Source organism: Chamaea fasciata, unplaced genomic scaffold (genome assembly GCF_029207755.1).
Source record: "Chamaea fasciata isolate MVZ Bird 193981 ecotype frontalis unplaced genomic scaffold, bChaFas1.0.hap1 SCAF_3, whole genome shotgun sequence".
NCBI lineage: Eukaryota > Metazoa > Chordata > Aves > Passeriformes > Sylviidae > Chamaea > Chamaea fasciata.
Genome location: NW_027094088.1, coordinates 58,671,903 through 58,687,547, shown reverse-complemented (window position 1 = coordinate 58,687,547; position 15,645 = coordinate 58,671,903). Strand labels below are relative to the sequence as shown.

Below are 15,645 nucleotides of genomic sequence, written 5' to 3'. Positions count from 1 at the left end.
CACTGAGATGAAGATCTGGCTCGTTTTTGCAACCCCTTCAGGGAATCCTCTCTCAAAAGCAGGGTTTGTGGTTCTTGTGTATTGAAATGATGGAGCTCCTGCAACAATCCATGCAGCTTCATCCTCTGCTTGTCCAAATTCTTGCTTTGTCATCAGAAATGGGAAAGGGCTTAATAAATTCCTCAGCCGTTCATTGTATGGCACCCTTGGAACCCTCTCAGGGAGAGGAAAGTTGTGCAGCACATCTCAAAAACTGCAGGTCAGCTGTTCTTCAAATTTGCTTTTAGTGTAATTTTTAAAGAATCCTGGACTTCTGCACTGCTAATTGATGAGATATGAGAGTCCTTTCCTGATATCCTATATTTAATATTAATTGTATCCTGTCTGTGTCCAGCTCTGACAACCCAAGACAGTCAACTCTGCATGTACCTGGGAAGTATCCAGAACTTCAGAAATGCCAGCAAGCAATATGTGAGAGATTTTGTGTTCAGTTGTGAGGTGCTGAACAAGGAACCTGCAAGCATGACTTAGAATCCCTCCCTGTTTTGAGTAACTGCTCCCAAGTGGTAGAGTTCCCCCACTGAGTGCAAACACAGCTGTTTATTTCCAGGATGAAAAGGCTCCAGGAAGGAGCCCCTAAAGTTGCATGCTGAGAAGCTGCAGCATGGGAAAAAACAGAAATCATGTGATTTCAACAACTTCTGGATAACATATGTAGGTGTGTGTGGGGTGGGAAGTCACAGAGTGTTTCTTACATGCCACATTTAGCACAGCTCAGTGCAGGCTGTAAGAATGGCAGTAGACGCAAAATGTTATGGGATAAGTGTGGAGGCAGGGACCACTCCAAGGCATATTTGATGCAAACAAAGCTCATTTACTCCATAACATGATAGACAGAAATGAGGCCCAGGGTTGCCAAGTTGGATACATCGTTGCTAGAAACCCAAAATAAGGTCCATTTCTCTACAGGGTGAAATGTGTTTCAGGTGCTAAAAGATTGCCTATCTCAAATATCTTAACAGTTCTGAAGAAATTATCCATATACCCAGGACAAGGTGTTGGAGTAGTTTATTTGATAAGTTGGAGGTGAAGTGCACTGGACCCAAGACCCATCTGTCACAGACAAAGAAGCGCAAGACCAAAGGGACTGCAGAACTCGATGTGCTTTATGACCTTAGCCAGACCCAACACCTGGGTGGGTTGTGGAGGACCACGTTCTCTCTCTAAGATTCCACCTAAGATAATTTCAAATCTGCTTTTATCTTTATTGTAGAGTACCTTGGTCAGAATGGGGCCAAGGCTCATTGAGTGTTAAGTAGGTCCTGTGAACTGGGCTGTAAGGATAAAAAATTCAGAAACTTAATAATTATACAATCTGAAAAACAGGAAGGGGCAAAAGGGACAGAAAGGCTTTCTTGGCGACAAATTATTCTCCAATAAAATGACAAACTACATTTCATAGACTTTGCTATCAGTCTTCTTTCCACTATAATCCTAGCAATCCATATGATATCTGGGGGGAAACAAAATTTCTGATTAAGAGGTTCATGTGACAGATCATGCATACTAAGAAATAATTGCACTGGCTCAAGCACTGATAAAAAGGCGTGCACAGCAGAGTGAATACATCACTTTCTCCCAAATAGCCCCAACTGCCACAGATGCTGAGCAGAAATGCAATATTGCAGAAAAACGAATCATACAGGGTAACTGCTATGGGTCAGGAGGAAATTCCCCTCACACTCTGGTGAGTTTGTAACTCCTAAGGAGATACTTTACAGGGAACTTCGCAGAGGATGTGGCTGGTCCTTCTCATAAAGCCTTCCAAAGAGTGTCGCAGTTATGAGAGGTTTCGACGTGCCATTCTTGCTTTTCAAACGCCCATCACGTAGCACCTGGTGGAAAAGAGAAAGAATGGCACTAATAGTCAACTAACTGAGCATCAACATTGCTTGGTGCAGAAAGAATAGACCTTGGATGCTAAATTTTTGATGCACTGACTGTTTTTAAAAACAGTCATGATAATGGAAGAAAACAGAATTCTCTCTTGCTCTGCTATAGCCTCCCCATTATTGCCTTCCCACATTTCCTTGGACCCAGAAGTCCTTCAACCTTTCTCTATCTTTGGAAAAAAAGATCATTTTCTCCACCTCATAAGAAGGTGCGAGTGAGAATAACTAATATTTTAGATTCTCTTTAGTTACTCATACAAGGCAACAAAAGTTATATACACATACAGGAATTATTTGAAACATTTTTAGATTTGTAGACCCCAAAACAACTTTCAGATGGAAATAGAGAATTTCAAGCTACTGACCATATGTAGCTTTTCTTAGTTACTTTTTTACATATCAATTTGAAATCACTATTCACCAACTGTAAACTCCTCTAACAACTTTTTTTGCCTCTGTGACAAAAGGTAAGCACATATTTGTTAAGAAAATACAACCTATTGATTTAAAATTAGACCATGATCATATTTTTAGCATACCAATAAATTCTTTGATGTGCCTATTTTTACAGAAGTCTCATTCAAAAACAAGTGTGAAGGGTGAATAATGCTTTTCAATTTCCTACCTTGTAAAAAAAATCACCCTTGTTTCCCCTAAAATTTTTCAGGTCTTTCTCACTGTCTTCATTGTCTCTTGTAAGCTGTTAAATACTTCTTGCAAATCAATTAGAATTTTATCAAATCTATTGCATAAAGCTAATCTAAGGTTTATGAAAGAAAACATTGTTTTAGCAAAAATAAAAGATGAACCTCCAAAAAAAACCACAAACCCCCTTAAAAATCACATTTAACATTCTTAACTGCATAGAATTTCTGCTCTTACACATGATACTTCTAAGCAATTTTTCTTGTTTGAACAATTTCTCGGAGCATTTTATTTCTTTTTCTCCTAAAATGCCCATCACAAGAAACCTGTAGAAAACAGCTCCCTGAAAGCTTTGGTTTATTCATTTGCAACCTGAAGTGGGAAGGAAGATTTGCTAAAGAAAGCACTGAAGAGATTTTCAGCTCCAGGACTGGTATGTTCTTGTCAGTTAGGATTGATTCAGTCCACCCGTTTAAATCTGTTCCCTTGGGTTACAGTCTGCAGAACTCAAGAAAGCAGTTCTTGGATGGGACTTTGCTGCCAGATCAGTTTTCAGCGCTACAGCGTGAAAACCTTACAAAGCTTTTTACAAAACGAACATCTCCAGGGTGTCCCATTACCTCAAACTCCCCGGGGGCCAGCTGCACCCCGCTGTACAACACTTCTGGGAAGACGTAGCTGGTGCCAAACGTGCCACTGAGGGAGAACATCTCAAACTTGGTCTGAGCCGTCTCCATGGGCTGCCCACACGTGGTCAGGTCTGTGCTGGGGCACTTGAGCAGAGTGCAGATCTGTGGGGAGGAAGAGACAGAAAGGCAAAACACCACTAAGATTTCAGCAACCACGAGCTGGATTTGATAGCAAGAATAGTTCCCAGGATGCAGTAAGGGACAAATGTTTTTAGGTGGTTGGGATGTGGCCACACTCGCCTCTAAAAATGCTATTACCTGCCAGTGGTATTTTATGACAGAACCGTGAAGCCCATCAAATGCACCCAGGACATAAACTTCATCTTCAGTCTTGTTTGATATCTGGTAGACCAGATGACAGCAAAGGTCTCCTTGGCAAACAGTGTAATTTCCATCCTTGTGCCTGAGTTCACTGAAAGTGAATATATCCTTCCGGACAGCTCCTGAGAAAGTGTCATTTTCTCCAGGAAATTTCTTGATGCTTGTGGCATACAAACTCCAGTTGATGGCAGGAGGGTAGGTGTGGGAGAGACGAGGGTGTGCACTCAACTCTGCTAGCAGGAGATGTCCCTCATCGGTGGCACTGTCGTAGTGGTAGATGGCAGGTCCTTCTGGCGTAAACAGCCCGCTGCCTGCCGAGGACACCACCAGCCCTCCGTCAGCCAGCACCACACAGCACGGCTTGCCAGGGACACCAGTCACTCCCCGCACCACACTGGCATTGTTTCTCAGTGATACTCTTTTCATTCAAACGTTACTGAGAGTTTTAGAATCATTTTAAAGCATGGAACAGCTAAAATACCCATCCTGATGTTAAAATTTAGGTTCATTTAAAAATAAATCATAGCTCTCAGAGTGGCATATTTGACAAAAGAGGCAATCATGGAGGTAATTAACTTTCACTGAAGGAAAGAGGGCTGTGGCCTAAACTCAGCTCAGTCTATGTAGGGAAGGCAAAAATGTTCCTTTGTAGTTTTCACTTTGCTTCAGAGGACTGTAACAGATGCAGCTACATCCTTTTCTCAATCAAGAGGAAAAAAAAAAAAGGCAGTAAATATATATTCAGAGCAAAGAAAAACTCTCTATAATATCTCTAAGTCTTCAGAAGCCACAAAAAAAAAAAAAAAGAGAATGTTTTATTCAGTATACAAAAGGAATCCTCCTTTTGGTTTTACACTCTTAGGTTCTGATTAAAACATTTTTTTCTCCATTTAACTGTTGATTGAATATTAAAAAGAATATGCTGCCTCTAGATGAGAGACTGAAAATTTAAGTGAAACTTTGTGCTATTTTTGAAATAAAATTTCACTTTTAAGTTATCAAAACTTATTGTCATGGGCTTTCTACTTTTACCTTTTTCAGAACATTCAGTATTTTCTTACCTGAAGCTGTTTGTTATATTCAGCACCAAATCACAAAGATCTTTAGTCTAATTAAAATGCTGTTTTTCAGAGACTTCATTATGTCTCAAACATTTCTGCCTGCTTATGAATCTGGGAACAATTTCCCTGTTCCTGAATGCAACTCACCCGTCATTGCTTTGCTGGTGTTGTGAGTATTTGCTGAAAGTAAATTGACACGCATGCCCATAGCCCAGGCAGAGTGAAACTCAATTGCAGTCAAAAAGGGCAGGACATTTATCCAAGCTGTCGGGAAGAGCATGGTGTCCACCTGCATCTTGTCCACCAGGACCACGGCAGGCTCATAGAAAAGGATGTCAAAGCAAGTGAAAATGCCAAACTTCCCAAAAGGAGTCTCAAAGGTGACAGCTTCTGCGTCTTCTGGATAATTAAACTGAGTTTCACCTCTAAACAGATTGTACTGCAGGAGAAGAAAATGGCATATTAGAAGCTGAAAATAAGACAAAATTATGAACAGCTTTTGCATCTGAGATAGGCTTTAATGAAAAACTGGCACAGCTAGTTTTTATCTAACCAGCTGACCCTCCCCCCCAAAAATGGGGTGGCTGTGCCCCATCTACCTCCTGAAAGCAATGCCCACCCAGCATTAGCTGTTAAATTCCAAGACCAAGGGCCAAGATGTCCCCTGCAAAAGCATGTCTAAGTTGGCTATGAATGTATCAAGGAAAAGCTAATGTCACTGAGTATGGAAAATTCTGTCACTGCTGCTTTAACATTTACTCTCATAAATGTAGCCCTCAAGTGTTTGGCAGCTGGCATGCACTCTACAGCTGCAGTGCTCCTGGAAATAATTTGCCTGACTGGTCAAGCAATTGCTTGGTTTTCCTTCTGGCCATAAGATCATCAAATCATCCTGGATTGGTTGATTACTTGGTTGATTGATGATCACTTTATAATAATGTAAAATTATTGTATAAACCATCTGAAATTGGTGCCAGAGAGCTGAATAATTTAGTGATAATAAACTAGAGGTTGATGCTGAAGCACCTCCTTACCTTGTGGTAACGAGCCACCAGTTTACCCTCTGTGTCAAAGACGACATCTGTATTGTACTGGTAGCGACCATCCCTGGGGCAGTTGGGATCCCTGGAGTCACACGGCTTCTTGTCCCCGATGTTTGCAACCACATAGATGGAGTTATTTCTGGCCATGCAGCTGAGTCGTTCCTGCACTGGGGCTGGACCAAATCTATCACATTTTTTAGTGAAAGAAAAAAAGGATCTTTTAGAAGTTTAAGTGCCTATGTAGAAGAAATGCATTCAGAATTACTACTCCATTAACTGCACATCCCCAGATGCTGAAAAAGTAATAGATCAAATCATAGTTTCGGTTCATTTTTTTCTCTGTTCATAGCATCACATTACATTGCTAGTCTCTTTTATCTTTAAAAAATGGTTCCCCTCAGTTCTTCTTTTCTGTACTCTTTACAATGTTATTTTCTGTGTGGATAGAATTCCTAGCTAACATGCATACAAAAATGTGGAGAGCTTCACAAAGCAAACACAAGAATAAATCAGCACAGAGATATAAATCTTAAATAGCTTAAAAGAAAATTACAAAACATATCTAAGCCCTGATCCAGAAGACAATTTTAGCCTTTTTAAAGAATTTTTGCCTGTAAGCCTTTAGTAAAAAGCGGGCACAGAATTTACAGAGCTGAGGTGCAATGAAATCCAGCTTCATAAGGACTCAGAAGAAAACATAAAAGTTCAGTTTAGACATGAATTTGGTCTTTTTGGTGTCCCCAGCTGACCCGCATTGGGACCACCTCTGTGTTTAACACAGCAGACTGTGCAAGTGGCCGGCTTTCCAAAAGATATTTCTCTCAGACCTAGATTAATATTTTGTGCAATTTGGTTTAGAAATCACTCAGCCACCGGAACTGAGGACTGAATCAGCTTCTCTGATCTATTCTTCTAACATGATAATAACTTAGCTTCTGCTTACAGAAGATTTTCACAAGTGATCTGAATGGATAAAGTTGTGCATGTTTTTAAATTATTTTGCCTAAAACCTCCTCATTTTTGTCCTTTCGCAAGTAAAGCTATCTCAATGCTTTTTGCCTGACATATTCCCATTACCATTTAATTAAGAACTCTTTTTGAGGCATCTGATTTCTACAGTACTTGTGGTTTTTTATAGATTAATAATTAGCAGCAGTTCTTAGCCATTTAGTGTGAGCTGCTCAAGACTCCATGAGATAACAGGTTGAAATCAACTAAACCACTGCAGAAGAAATCACCTTGAGGGGTCAGTGCAGGGAATCCAGTTCACCACTGGATCAGGGATATCCTCCAGGTAGGGGTAGATGGATTCCCTGGTGAATCGCCAGCCATAGATGCCGTCTTCAGGAGTCACAATGATGTGGGCACCCTGTCACAACAGGCTCCGTTTAAAGGTCACCCATCAACAGACAACCAGGAGGGTCAGCAGGAGCAGAAAACACTGATGGACAACCCTCACGGTACCCCTCGTACCTGCTGGGCAGCTTCCTTGACAGCCTCTTCCAAGACATCCATGTTTTTGTTCATCAGGGCCAAAGCCTCGCTGGGAGAAACGGGCTCATCTGTGAGGTCTGGCAGGATGACGGCATGCTCGTAGACGGCTGCCATGAAGGTGTCGGAGGCAAGGGCCTGAAGGGCTGACACTGCAAACACCACAGCGGGCAGGAGAGCCTGGAAAGGGAGCATGGCTGCTGCCTCCCAGCTCCTGGATCAGCATGGGGAATATAAACCAGAGGAAAAGAGGAGGAGTAAAGACTAATAAGTTTGCTTTGGAAGTAATCTTCTGTTGAGTAATCTGAGAAGGGACAGTATATTTCTGCCAAAAAGTCAAAGAAGCTTTTCTAGGAATTTGACCTTGTTTACAATATGAAATTTTTAAAATAAAAGTAGAACAAAAGGCTAAGAGAGCTTGTCAGAAGCCATGTTAATCTACAAGTGGTCCACCGAAAGGAGCATATGCACATTTCATTTGCACATCCCTCTCCAGGCTTTTAAACCCACCTTGGGGCAAGCCCTGGCTCCCCTGGCTAGGATACACTACTCCGTATCACCTTACTGGCTCCAATCAGTGAAAACTTCAGCCAGTGCTGGAGACTGACCACTTGTGTAGGATACAGCCCTCTTGCTTCAGAATGCAGATAATTCAGTGATGTTTATGAGACATGTGGTCCCATCATACCTTCTGCTTTTGGCCAATGGCTTATTATAGTTCAAGTGGGTGTCTTGAGAGTGTCCCCCCCACTGGGCTCACACTGCAATATAAACTATCCCTTGAATTGTGCTGAAGTCTGTGCCTAGAGCTAACAGACATGTTTGCTTTGTGAGAAAGAATTCAATAACACTTTTTTTTTTACAACAGTCCTTTCAAAAGGGAGTTTTTGTACAGCAAGCAACTTGAAATTACTCATGGAAAGTAGCAGTTTTTTCTCGTGGAAAAAAATTTTTAGCATAGTATTTTGTAAATAGAATAATATTACTATAGTTTCAGATGACCTCTAGAAAAACCTTAGTTAGGATCTGTGGTATGTCAGTGAGGGTAAAGGAACATAAGCTGACTCATCATTTACCACTTATCAAGAAATAAAAAAAAAACCCTCCTTTCTCCTCGTGAAATCTTCGTCTTTGCTGTGTAGTGTCACCCAAAAGAATGATTCTTCCCCATCAGCACCAAGGCCTTCTCAGGAGATACCAAGGCTTCATCAAGTCTATTATTCTAAAATGTCATTGTGCTCACAGATGGCTACAACACCTGTGTTCAGGGCACAGGCCTCCAGAGCAGACAGCACCAAAAGCACAGCAGAGGTGCAAGCTTTATGAAGCCCCATGTCTGGAGCCTGGAAGACACCCAAGAGGAGGCTGCAGGCGGGCAAAGTCAGGGGACTTTAAAAAGAGGAAGTCTTGCACAAACCCTGGGAATTCCCCAGGGTGGCTAAAAGCTGACATCCATGTAATCGTCCTGTCCGGAAAGACTCAGTATCAAAGGCAAGAGAGCTGCCAGCATTGAGCAATTCTGCCTCATAGCAAAAGCAGGGAAGTCACTGAGAAGTCACCACTGTGCTGCAGCTGAAGAAACATGTTACTTAACCAGATATACAAAAAAATCAGGCATAATATTGCTGTAGTAACACAGTTCAAGGCAAGCCTGGGTCCCAGGAAGAAAACAACTTTGGGAAATCTCAGCAGAGACCAGCATGGACACATTCCTGCCCAAAACCAAGGGTGGGAGGGGCAAGCATGACTGGGGGAGGCAGGTGGTCAGGCTCCAGCATGGGTAATACCTGTGCCACCCCACTTCAGCACAGCACAGTACAGCTTGGAGCTGCAGGGACTTTGGGGACTGCTGCATATCTTGAGGGGAGCTGCTGGGCAGGCTGGTGGTCTGAGGAAAACCATCAGCACACCCACCACTAAATAACCAGGCTCTGAAGATCTCTGGTCCCCAAAGGTCTCTGTAGGAAGATCGTTGTGAATAGGAGACACAATTTCTAGATTTTTCCTACCAAAATGTGCTTTCTTATAACCACAGATCACTCTAGCAGAAATCTTGAAGCTAAAGCTGCGTGTACACAAAAATCACTTGTATCTGGCACCCAAGTTTCTTACCTTCTTTGGTTCTGACTCAGCAGTCAGGTAACGAAAGGGTTTTTTCTGCACTGCCCTCGAAGAAGTGTTTATTGTTATCAGTGGTTACACACAGCCTTGTCTTTATACAGAGTGAGTTGGTATGTGGGTAATGGGTGGACTTGCATAGGATTCCTTTCTGTATGCTTGACTCACTTCTCACAATAACACATTTCACAATGGTAAGTGTTATGCAATGTCGGTAGCAAAAAGAATTCAGTGTCATTATGCCTTCTGCCAGTCTTCCACAGGAAAATACTCAACATACAAATATACCTTAACCAAACCACAATGGCCTTGCACCAAATCCTGGATTTGAGACATTCACCACACTCAAGATTGGGATGCTATGCTACCTGCACACACATTCCCTTATCCAGAGGACTGGCATTGGCAGTGAACAAACCTGAAGAATCCACCTCTCAGCTTTGAGACTGGCCACAAACTCTTGCTGAACTCTTTCTCCAAGGTGAGACTTCCTTATGTGCCACAACTTCCCTTAAATCCAGATCCTTTCCCTGGGAGAGAGTTGTGGTATCACCCACCAGGTTCCCTGGGGACAAGTACAGTTTCTGCACCAATAGTAGCCATGAGGAGAGGACTACACTGGATAATCCCTTCCTGGACTGAGATCAGTCTGTGGTCACGCAGTAACTGACTCAAAACAGTGAACAAGATTTTAAAACAGTGTGGCTTTAGCAGCAATGATGTTGAGCTTCCAGGAGTCAGAGCACATTGTCTGGGCTTTTGATAAACATGTCATTATGTGAGACATGTCACTGTTCTGTCACATGTGAGCATCTATTTACATTTGGAAACAAAAAAGGTCATATGGCACATTGCAGTGGTAATCAGTGCTGGACTTTGGAAAGCATTCATACTCCCAGTGTCTCACCAGCTCCAGAACAGAAGTATGTGGGTTTGAGGACCTTGAGAACATCATGGTAAAAATCTCTGATGGGTAAAAAAATGGCTAGATGACACTAAGTTAGGTGGAAGTGCTGAACTGTGTGAGGGTAGGAAGGGTCTATAGAGGCACCTGGACAGACTCGACCAATGGACTAAGGACAATTTCAGGAGGTTCAAGAAGGTGAGGTGCCGGGTCCTGCACTTGGGTCACAGCAACCACAGACAGTGTTACAGGCTGGGGGAGGAGTGGCTTGAGTGGCACTCAATTGGCAGGATTGGCACTCAGTTGACAGGATTGGCAGAAATGGCCATGGGAATGCTGGCTGACAGCTGGCTCAGTGTGCCCAGGTGGCCAAGGAGGTCAATGGCATCTGGGCCTGTATCAAGAACAGAGTGGCTAGCAGGACAGGGAAGTGATCATCCACTGTACTCAGCACTGGTGAGTCTGCACCTTGAGTCCTGTGTTCCATTCTGGAGCTCTCACTTTAAGGGCATTGAGGTGCTGGAGCCTGTCCAGAGAAGGGCAACAAGGCTCCTGAAAGGTTTAGAAAACATGTATTATGAGGAACAGCTGAGGGAGCTGGATTTGTTTAGTCTGGAAAAGAGAAAGCTCATTGGAGCTCACCTCATCACTCTCTACAACTCTCTAAAAGGAGTTTACAGTGAGATAAACTCACTGTAAGGCCGGTCTTACAGTAAGTCACTTACAGTGAGGCTGGTCTCTCCTACTGCACTTGTAGTGAGAGGACTAGGGGTAATGGCCTTAAACTGGGACAGAGAAGATTCAGATTAGATATTAGAAAAAAAATTTTCACTGTTCAGGTAGTCAGGCATTGAATAGGTTGTACAAGGAGGTGATGGAGTCCCAGAGATGTTTAAGAGGGGTCTGGATCTGGCACTGCGGGATAGTTTAGTGGTTTAGGGGTTACAGTGGCAGTGCCAAGTTTACAGGTGGACTGGATGATCTCAAAGGTCTCTTCCAACCCTGAAGAATCTATGACTCTATGGTGAGACCAGGAATGGTAGCAGTGTGGGGAAAAGGAAGGAGAAATTACATGAACAGAGGTCTCTGACCACTCTAAAGGACTAACCATGGAACATGCATATCTTTATATGGACTGATGTGCTGAAAGAAGGTCACTAAGGTCCAACAGCATCAACAAAACAGGTTACTGGGGAGAAGAGAAAGCAAAAATGTGAACAGTGACATCTCACAAGGAATAGCTGGTCTGAAATAGAATTCTAAATCCCCAAACTCCTACAGCAAATTCATCTGCAGAGCAGCATCACCCAGCATTAACAAGAAGGAGCAAAAGGCAAGGCTTATTTCACAAACATTGGTGTTACATGACTAGAAAGAAACAGAGAAGATGGGACAGAGGAGCTGCTATGACCTGCTACAGGTCACTCAGTGACTTGTTTACTGGTTGCAGTAAAAATTCCATCACTGAATAGCATCCAGTGCAGTCAGGAGGTATCATCAAGCTGTTTTTCAGAACTGACAACCAGAATAATTTGAGGTTTCAATCCCAAGTTTTGTTTCAAGAGAGGTTTCATATGAATAATGTTGGTCAAGTTTTGGTCATGTTCTGACCAAAAAGTGGTGGCACATTTTGATTCAGGAGGGGTGTTTGACTGACTGTAGTCCTCGTTCAGCTTCCATGCTGCATTGTGTTGCCATTTCCTACATGATATCCAACAATGGCATAAATTATATAAAATCAAAACAACACAAATGGGGAAAAAAAGTTCTAATTGTGGTAAAAGAGCAGCCTGGCATAGGTTAGCACAAGCCATATTCCAGGTACAAAGAAATATTGAGCGTGCATATAAACCTACCACAAATCACATCTTTTACTGCTTTATTTACTGGTCACATAATAGTCTGCAATGAAAAAAATATCCAATGCTGTTTTAATAAGAATGTATACTCTGGACTACAATTCAGGTTTTCTGAGGGTTAGAAAAATAAAAATCCAGCAAACAGGGAAAAACAGCTGCTGTTTTGAACTAATAAAATATGAGTAATCTTATAACATGGATTCTTCTCAATAAATGGTAGTAATAAGGTAATATTGCCGCATTATTACTAAACCAAACACAATGATGAATTTTTGCAACTGGAAATGAGAAACATAATTGGAATTGTTGTTGTAGATGATGCTGTATCTCATTTGGACATAAGAATAGCAGTGTAGATCTTCAGTTATGGAAATATCCTGGGGGAGGCATGTTGATTGCGGGTCTTGTGTCAGATGATCGCTTTCATACCACCATCCAAAAAGCATCACAGTAATGACTGGTTTTGTTGGTATTTTCTTACTTATCAAGCATCCATCATTCAGGACCTGATTGAAAAACGTGAAACAAAGAGTTTAATAGAGGAGTACCCATATGAACACACTAAGTGCTCATAAAATGTGACAAAACAAGAAGGTTCGTCAGATCATATCTCTCACGGAAACTAGTAATTTCATTAAAAAGTATTTAATAGGGCTGATTATTCACTATGAGCAGGTTCACTTTGGCTGCTTTGAAAGAGCTTATTCAATTGCTATGCTGCAGAGGACCTAGCAGGACACAGCTACAGGGTGTCTTACAAACTTCTTTATTCTAGTATCTTCATATTACTCAAATCCTGTGCCATGTGTCAGTATGTGTAGCTTGCTTCTTAGTTTCTTTAAACCAAAGAAATTGCAAGAGCATCTCACTGTACACAGATGTCATGCACCCAACATGCCAGCAACAGAACTGTCTCCTGAGTTTATCTACCTCTCCCAGTCACTCCTGTTTAGCTGGCCATTACTTTCCAACAGCCTTCCACTACAAAATAGGAATCAAAACAGAATTTGTCATCTGAAATAAGGCATGTAAGTACCTCATTGTCTGGCTCTCACTAGCCTGAAGCAAAAGAGCAGGCTATTTCACCAGGTGCAGTAGCATGCCTGTTCCTCTGCACACCTTTCTCTCCCCAGGAATCTGCTGTGTATTGAGAGGCCTTCACTTTTCATCTTCAGCTCGTTTCAAATCCATCTGTTGCTATGATATTTTCCATTACTGACTTTCTAGTATTTGCAGTGTTCTCATTGGAAAAAGGCTGTCCAAGCAGTGGGAAGCAGAACAGGCTGCCTGCTTTCAGCTACAGCAGACTGTCACTGCGCAGCTGGTTCAGAAAAGACAGACCTGCGGATGAATGCAGATAGCACAGAGTTCTCTCAGAGAGTAGTGCTGACTGAGGGTTTCAGTCTTTAGGAACTTGGAATTTTATCTGCTGATGTTCACCCCTAAGTACTTCTCTACTAAAATTACTAGATCCAGCATGCTCATTCAGTAGCCTTTGAATTACAAGCCTTTTAAAGGCTGCAGTAGAGATTTCAGTGATGCTTGAACTGATGTAGCTTTGAAGCCTTCCTCCCTCTCTGCCTTGCTTTTTTTACCAAATGAAATACAGGTTGAGTCACATTAAGTACCATCAGAAAACAGTGTGAAGGAGGAAGTAGCAAATGCTCCCTCGTTTAGCAATACTGAGGACATCAGCCAGAAAGGTGACTGCCCCGGCAGGGCTGAACAGAAATATTTACAAATGCAGTGCGAGGGGAACGCCCAGCAGAATTCAAGCCTCACGGGCCGGACAAGGTGCAGTGGAGCTTTATCCCAGTTTGCCTCTGTACCAACAGGCACCGCTCCCTGTTTCCTGCGGAGCTGGGAGCTCGCCCAGGAGCAAGGAACTGACACCAGTTAAACAAACAAATCCGAGGAATAAACTAAAGAAAACTGCAGTGGTCCGGGCTATACACGGCTGCGGAACATGTAAAGGGAAACTTTATCTAGAGATCCGCCTACTTTCCACATTTCTCTCCTCCCAATCCACTCTTCCCACCCCTGTACTGCCCCCGCCCCCGTCTCTGCTACTGCCTGATGCTGGGGGCTACCTGGGGGCTTACTTTGTGAAGCAGGATGCAATTTGGTGTTAAATCAGCTTAGCTGTGGAGGGAGTCTGTCGTCAGACGTGGTCCGGCTTCTTTTCGTGTGCTTAGGGAGAGCGTGAAGGACACTAGTGCGCAGTCCAAGGGTTAAGCTTGCCTGGAGAAGCTGTGTGAGAGGTCACTCCGGCAGCCACGCAATCACTGCCAAGCACTGAGTACATGTGAGCAGGAGTCAGGAAGTCAGAAGGCGCTCATTTCTGGCAACAGCACGGTGTTGTCTTACTTATGCCTAAACAGGACAGACACCTTCTACCGGGACACAGAAATTTAAAGATACAGTGCTTTTCCTCCCCCAAAACTAGAATGTTTCCCATTGCTTCTTCCGTATGAATTGTAGAGGGATGCAGTTTGATACTTTCACAGACTACAGTCTTATTTTTAAAACATTCCCTTGTTAAAAAGAACCAATGTATTTTGTCTCTTAAGAGTCTCTATGTTTGTAATGGTGTTGCTCAGATTACACGTAAACAATGTTTGTGCTTCAAAACAAGCCTGCAGAACAAACAACAGAATCAGGCACACATAGGAATCTTAGCAAACACAAAGTAATTCAGTCCACTCACATAAGAAGTACAGACTGCAGGGCCCACATCCACACACGTGCCAGCATGTCCCACTGCTCCAGCTGTTCACTCCCCTTACCCAACACCTGCCGGCACAGTCCCCACTTTCCCTCACACTGGTAGGACAAACCATTCCATGGGAAGACAGACATGCTCCTGAGAAGTTGCTTGGTTTGAGCATTTGTGCTACTAACAGTGATCAACAATTCTGTGCTAGGGAGATTTTCCACATCCCAAAAATGTGGCCAGACAGATTAAAGTGGACTCCTCCCTCATGAACTACCTATCCTGGTATGATAACACATTGCAGTGTGCTGAGCTGAATACCTGTTTTCTGTAGGCACAAGGTTTTGAGGCTTGTTTTCCTTTTCAAAAGAAATTAGAATCTTCAATGGTTCTGGTAATCTATTGTTTATAAAAGTGTGTTTTCAGAAATGGGGTGGGAACAATGTAGGAGATGAGCTGTACTTGAATCATCCAGACTGAGCAATATGCTAGGCCTCTAGGCTGTGGCACTGAGGCCTGTCTAGGTTGTGGCGCACATAGAAATTAGTGCCAAGTGCGTGTTGCATTTAGAAATTTTCATTTAAGGTGTTGCAAGTGTCAAAGGGTTTCGTACTAGTTAACAAGTATAGTAATTGGTGTGGAAATAGTAGCGACCTTAAACAATTTATTAAACAACGAGTGTTTGCATTCTTTCCTGTGCCATGTACCAATGAGAATGTACCTGGAAGTGTAAACTATATAGAGTGTATAAAACCTGCCATCGTACACAGAATAAAGGAGAAACGTAGCAGTAATCATATTGATTGGATGTGCTTTTGCTCTGCCGACTTCCCTTCATTATTTCGGGGT

At 42.6% G+C, this 15,645-nt stretch overlaps 1 protein-coding gene across 2 annotated transcripts; it reads right to left on the bottom strand.

Annotated features, from left to right (window-relative positions):
• Positions 1 to 1,051: 1,051 nt before the first annotated feature.
• Positions 1,052 to 15,595, bottom strand: LOC136286971 (pantetheine hydrolase VNN2-like). Of its 2 annotated transcripts, XM_066179156.1 has the most exons (8): positions 14,186 to 15,595; positions 7,185 to 7,348; positions 6,950 to 7,080; positions 5,703 to 5,895; positions 4,816 to 5,107; positions 3,545 to 3,918; positions 3,218 to 3,388; positions 1,052 to 1,895 (listed from the first exon to the last, which is right to left on the bottom strand). In XM_066179156.1, the coding sequence occupies exons 2-8, from the start codon at positions 7,317 to 7,319 to the stop codon at positions 1,776 to 1,778; spliced, it is 1,416 nt and encodes a 471-aa protein (XP_066035253.1). In that variant the 5' UTR covers positions 7,320 to 7,348; positions 14,186 to 15,595; the 3' UTR covers positions 1,052 to 1,775. The 2 variants fall into 2 exon arrangements, with proteins under 2 accessions (XP_066035253.1, XP_066035252.1); XM_066179155.1 differs by lacking the exon at positions 14,186 to 15,595 and having other exon boundaries at positions 7,185 to 7,397.
• Positions 15,596 to 15,645: the final 50 nt, after the last annotated feature.

Excerpts from the sequence above, each read along its gene's own strand:
- LOC136286971 (XM_066179155.1), bottom strand. The coding sequence starts at position 7,397 with ATGCTCCCTTTCCAGGCTCTCCTGCCCGCTGTGGTGTTTGCAGTGTCA. Across the intron at positions 7,081-7,184 it reads TCAAGGAAGCTGCCCAGCAG|GGTGCCCACATCATTGTGAC; the intron begins GTACGAGGGGTA and ends CTGTTGTGACAG. Across the intron at positions 3,919-4,815 it reads CACCAGCAAAGCAATGACGG|GCAGCGGGCTGTTTACGCCA; the intron begins GTGAGTTGCATT and ends TGTCCTCGGCAG.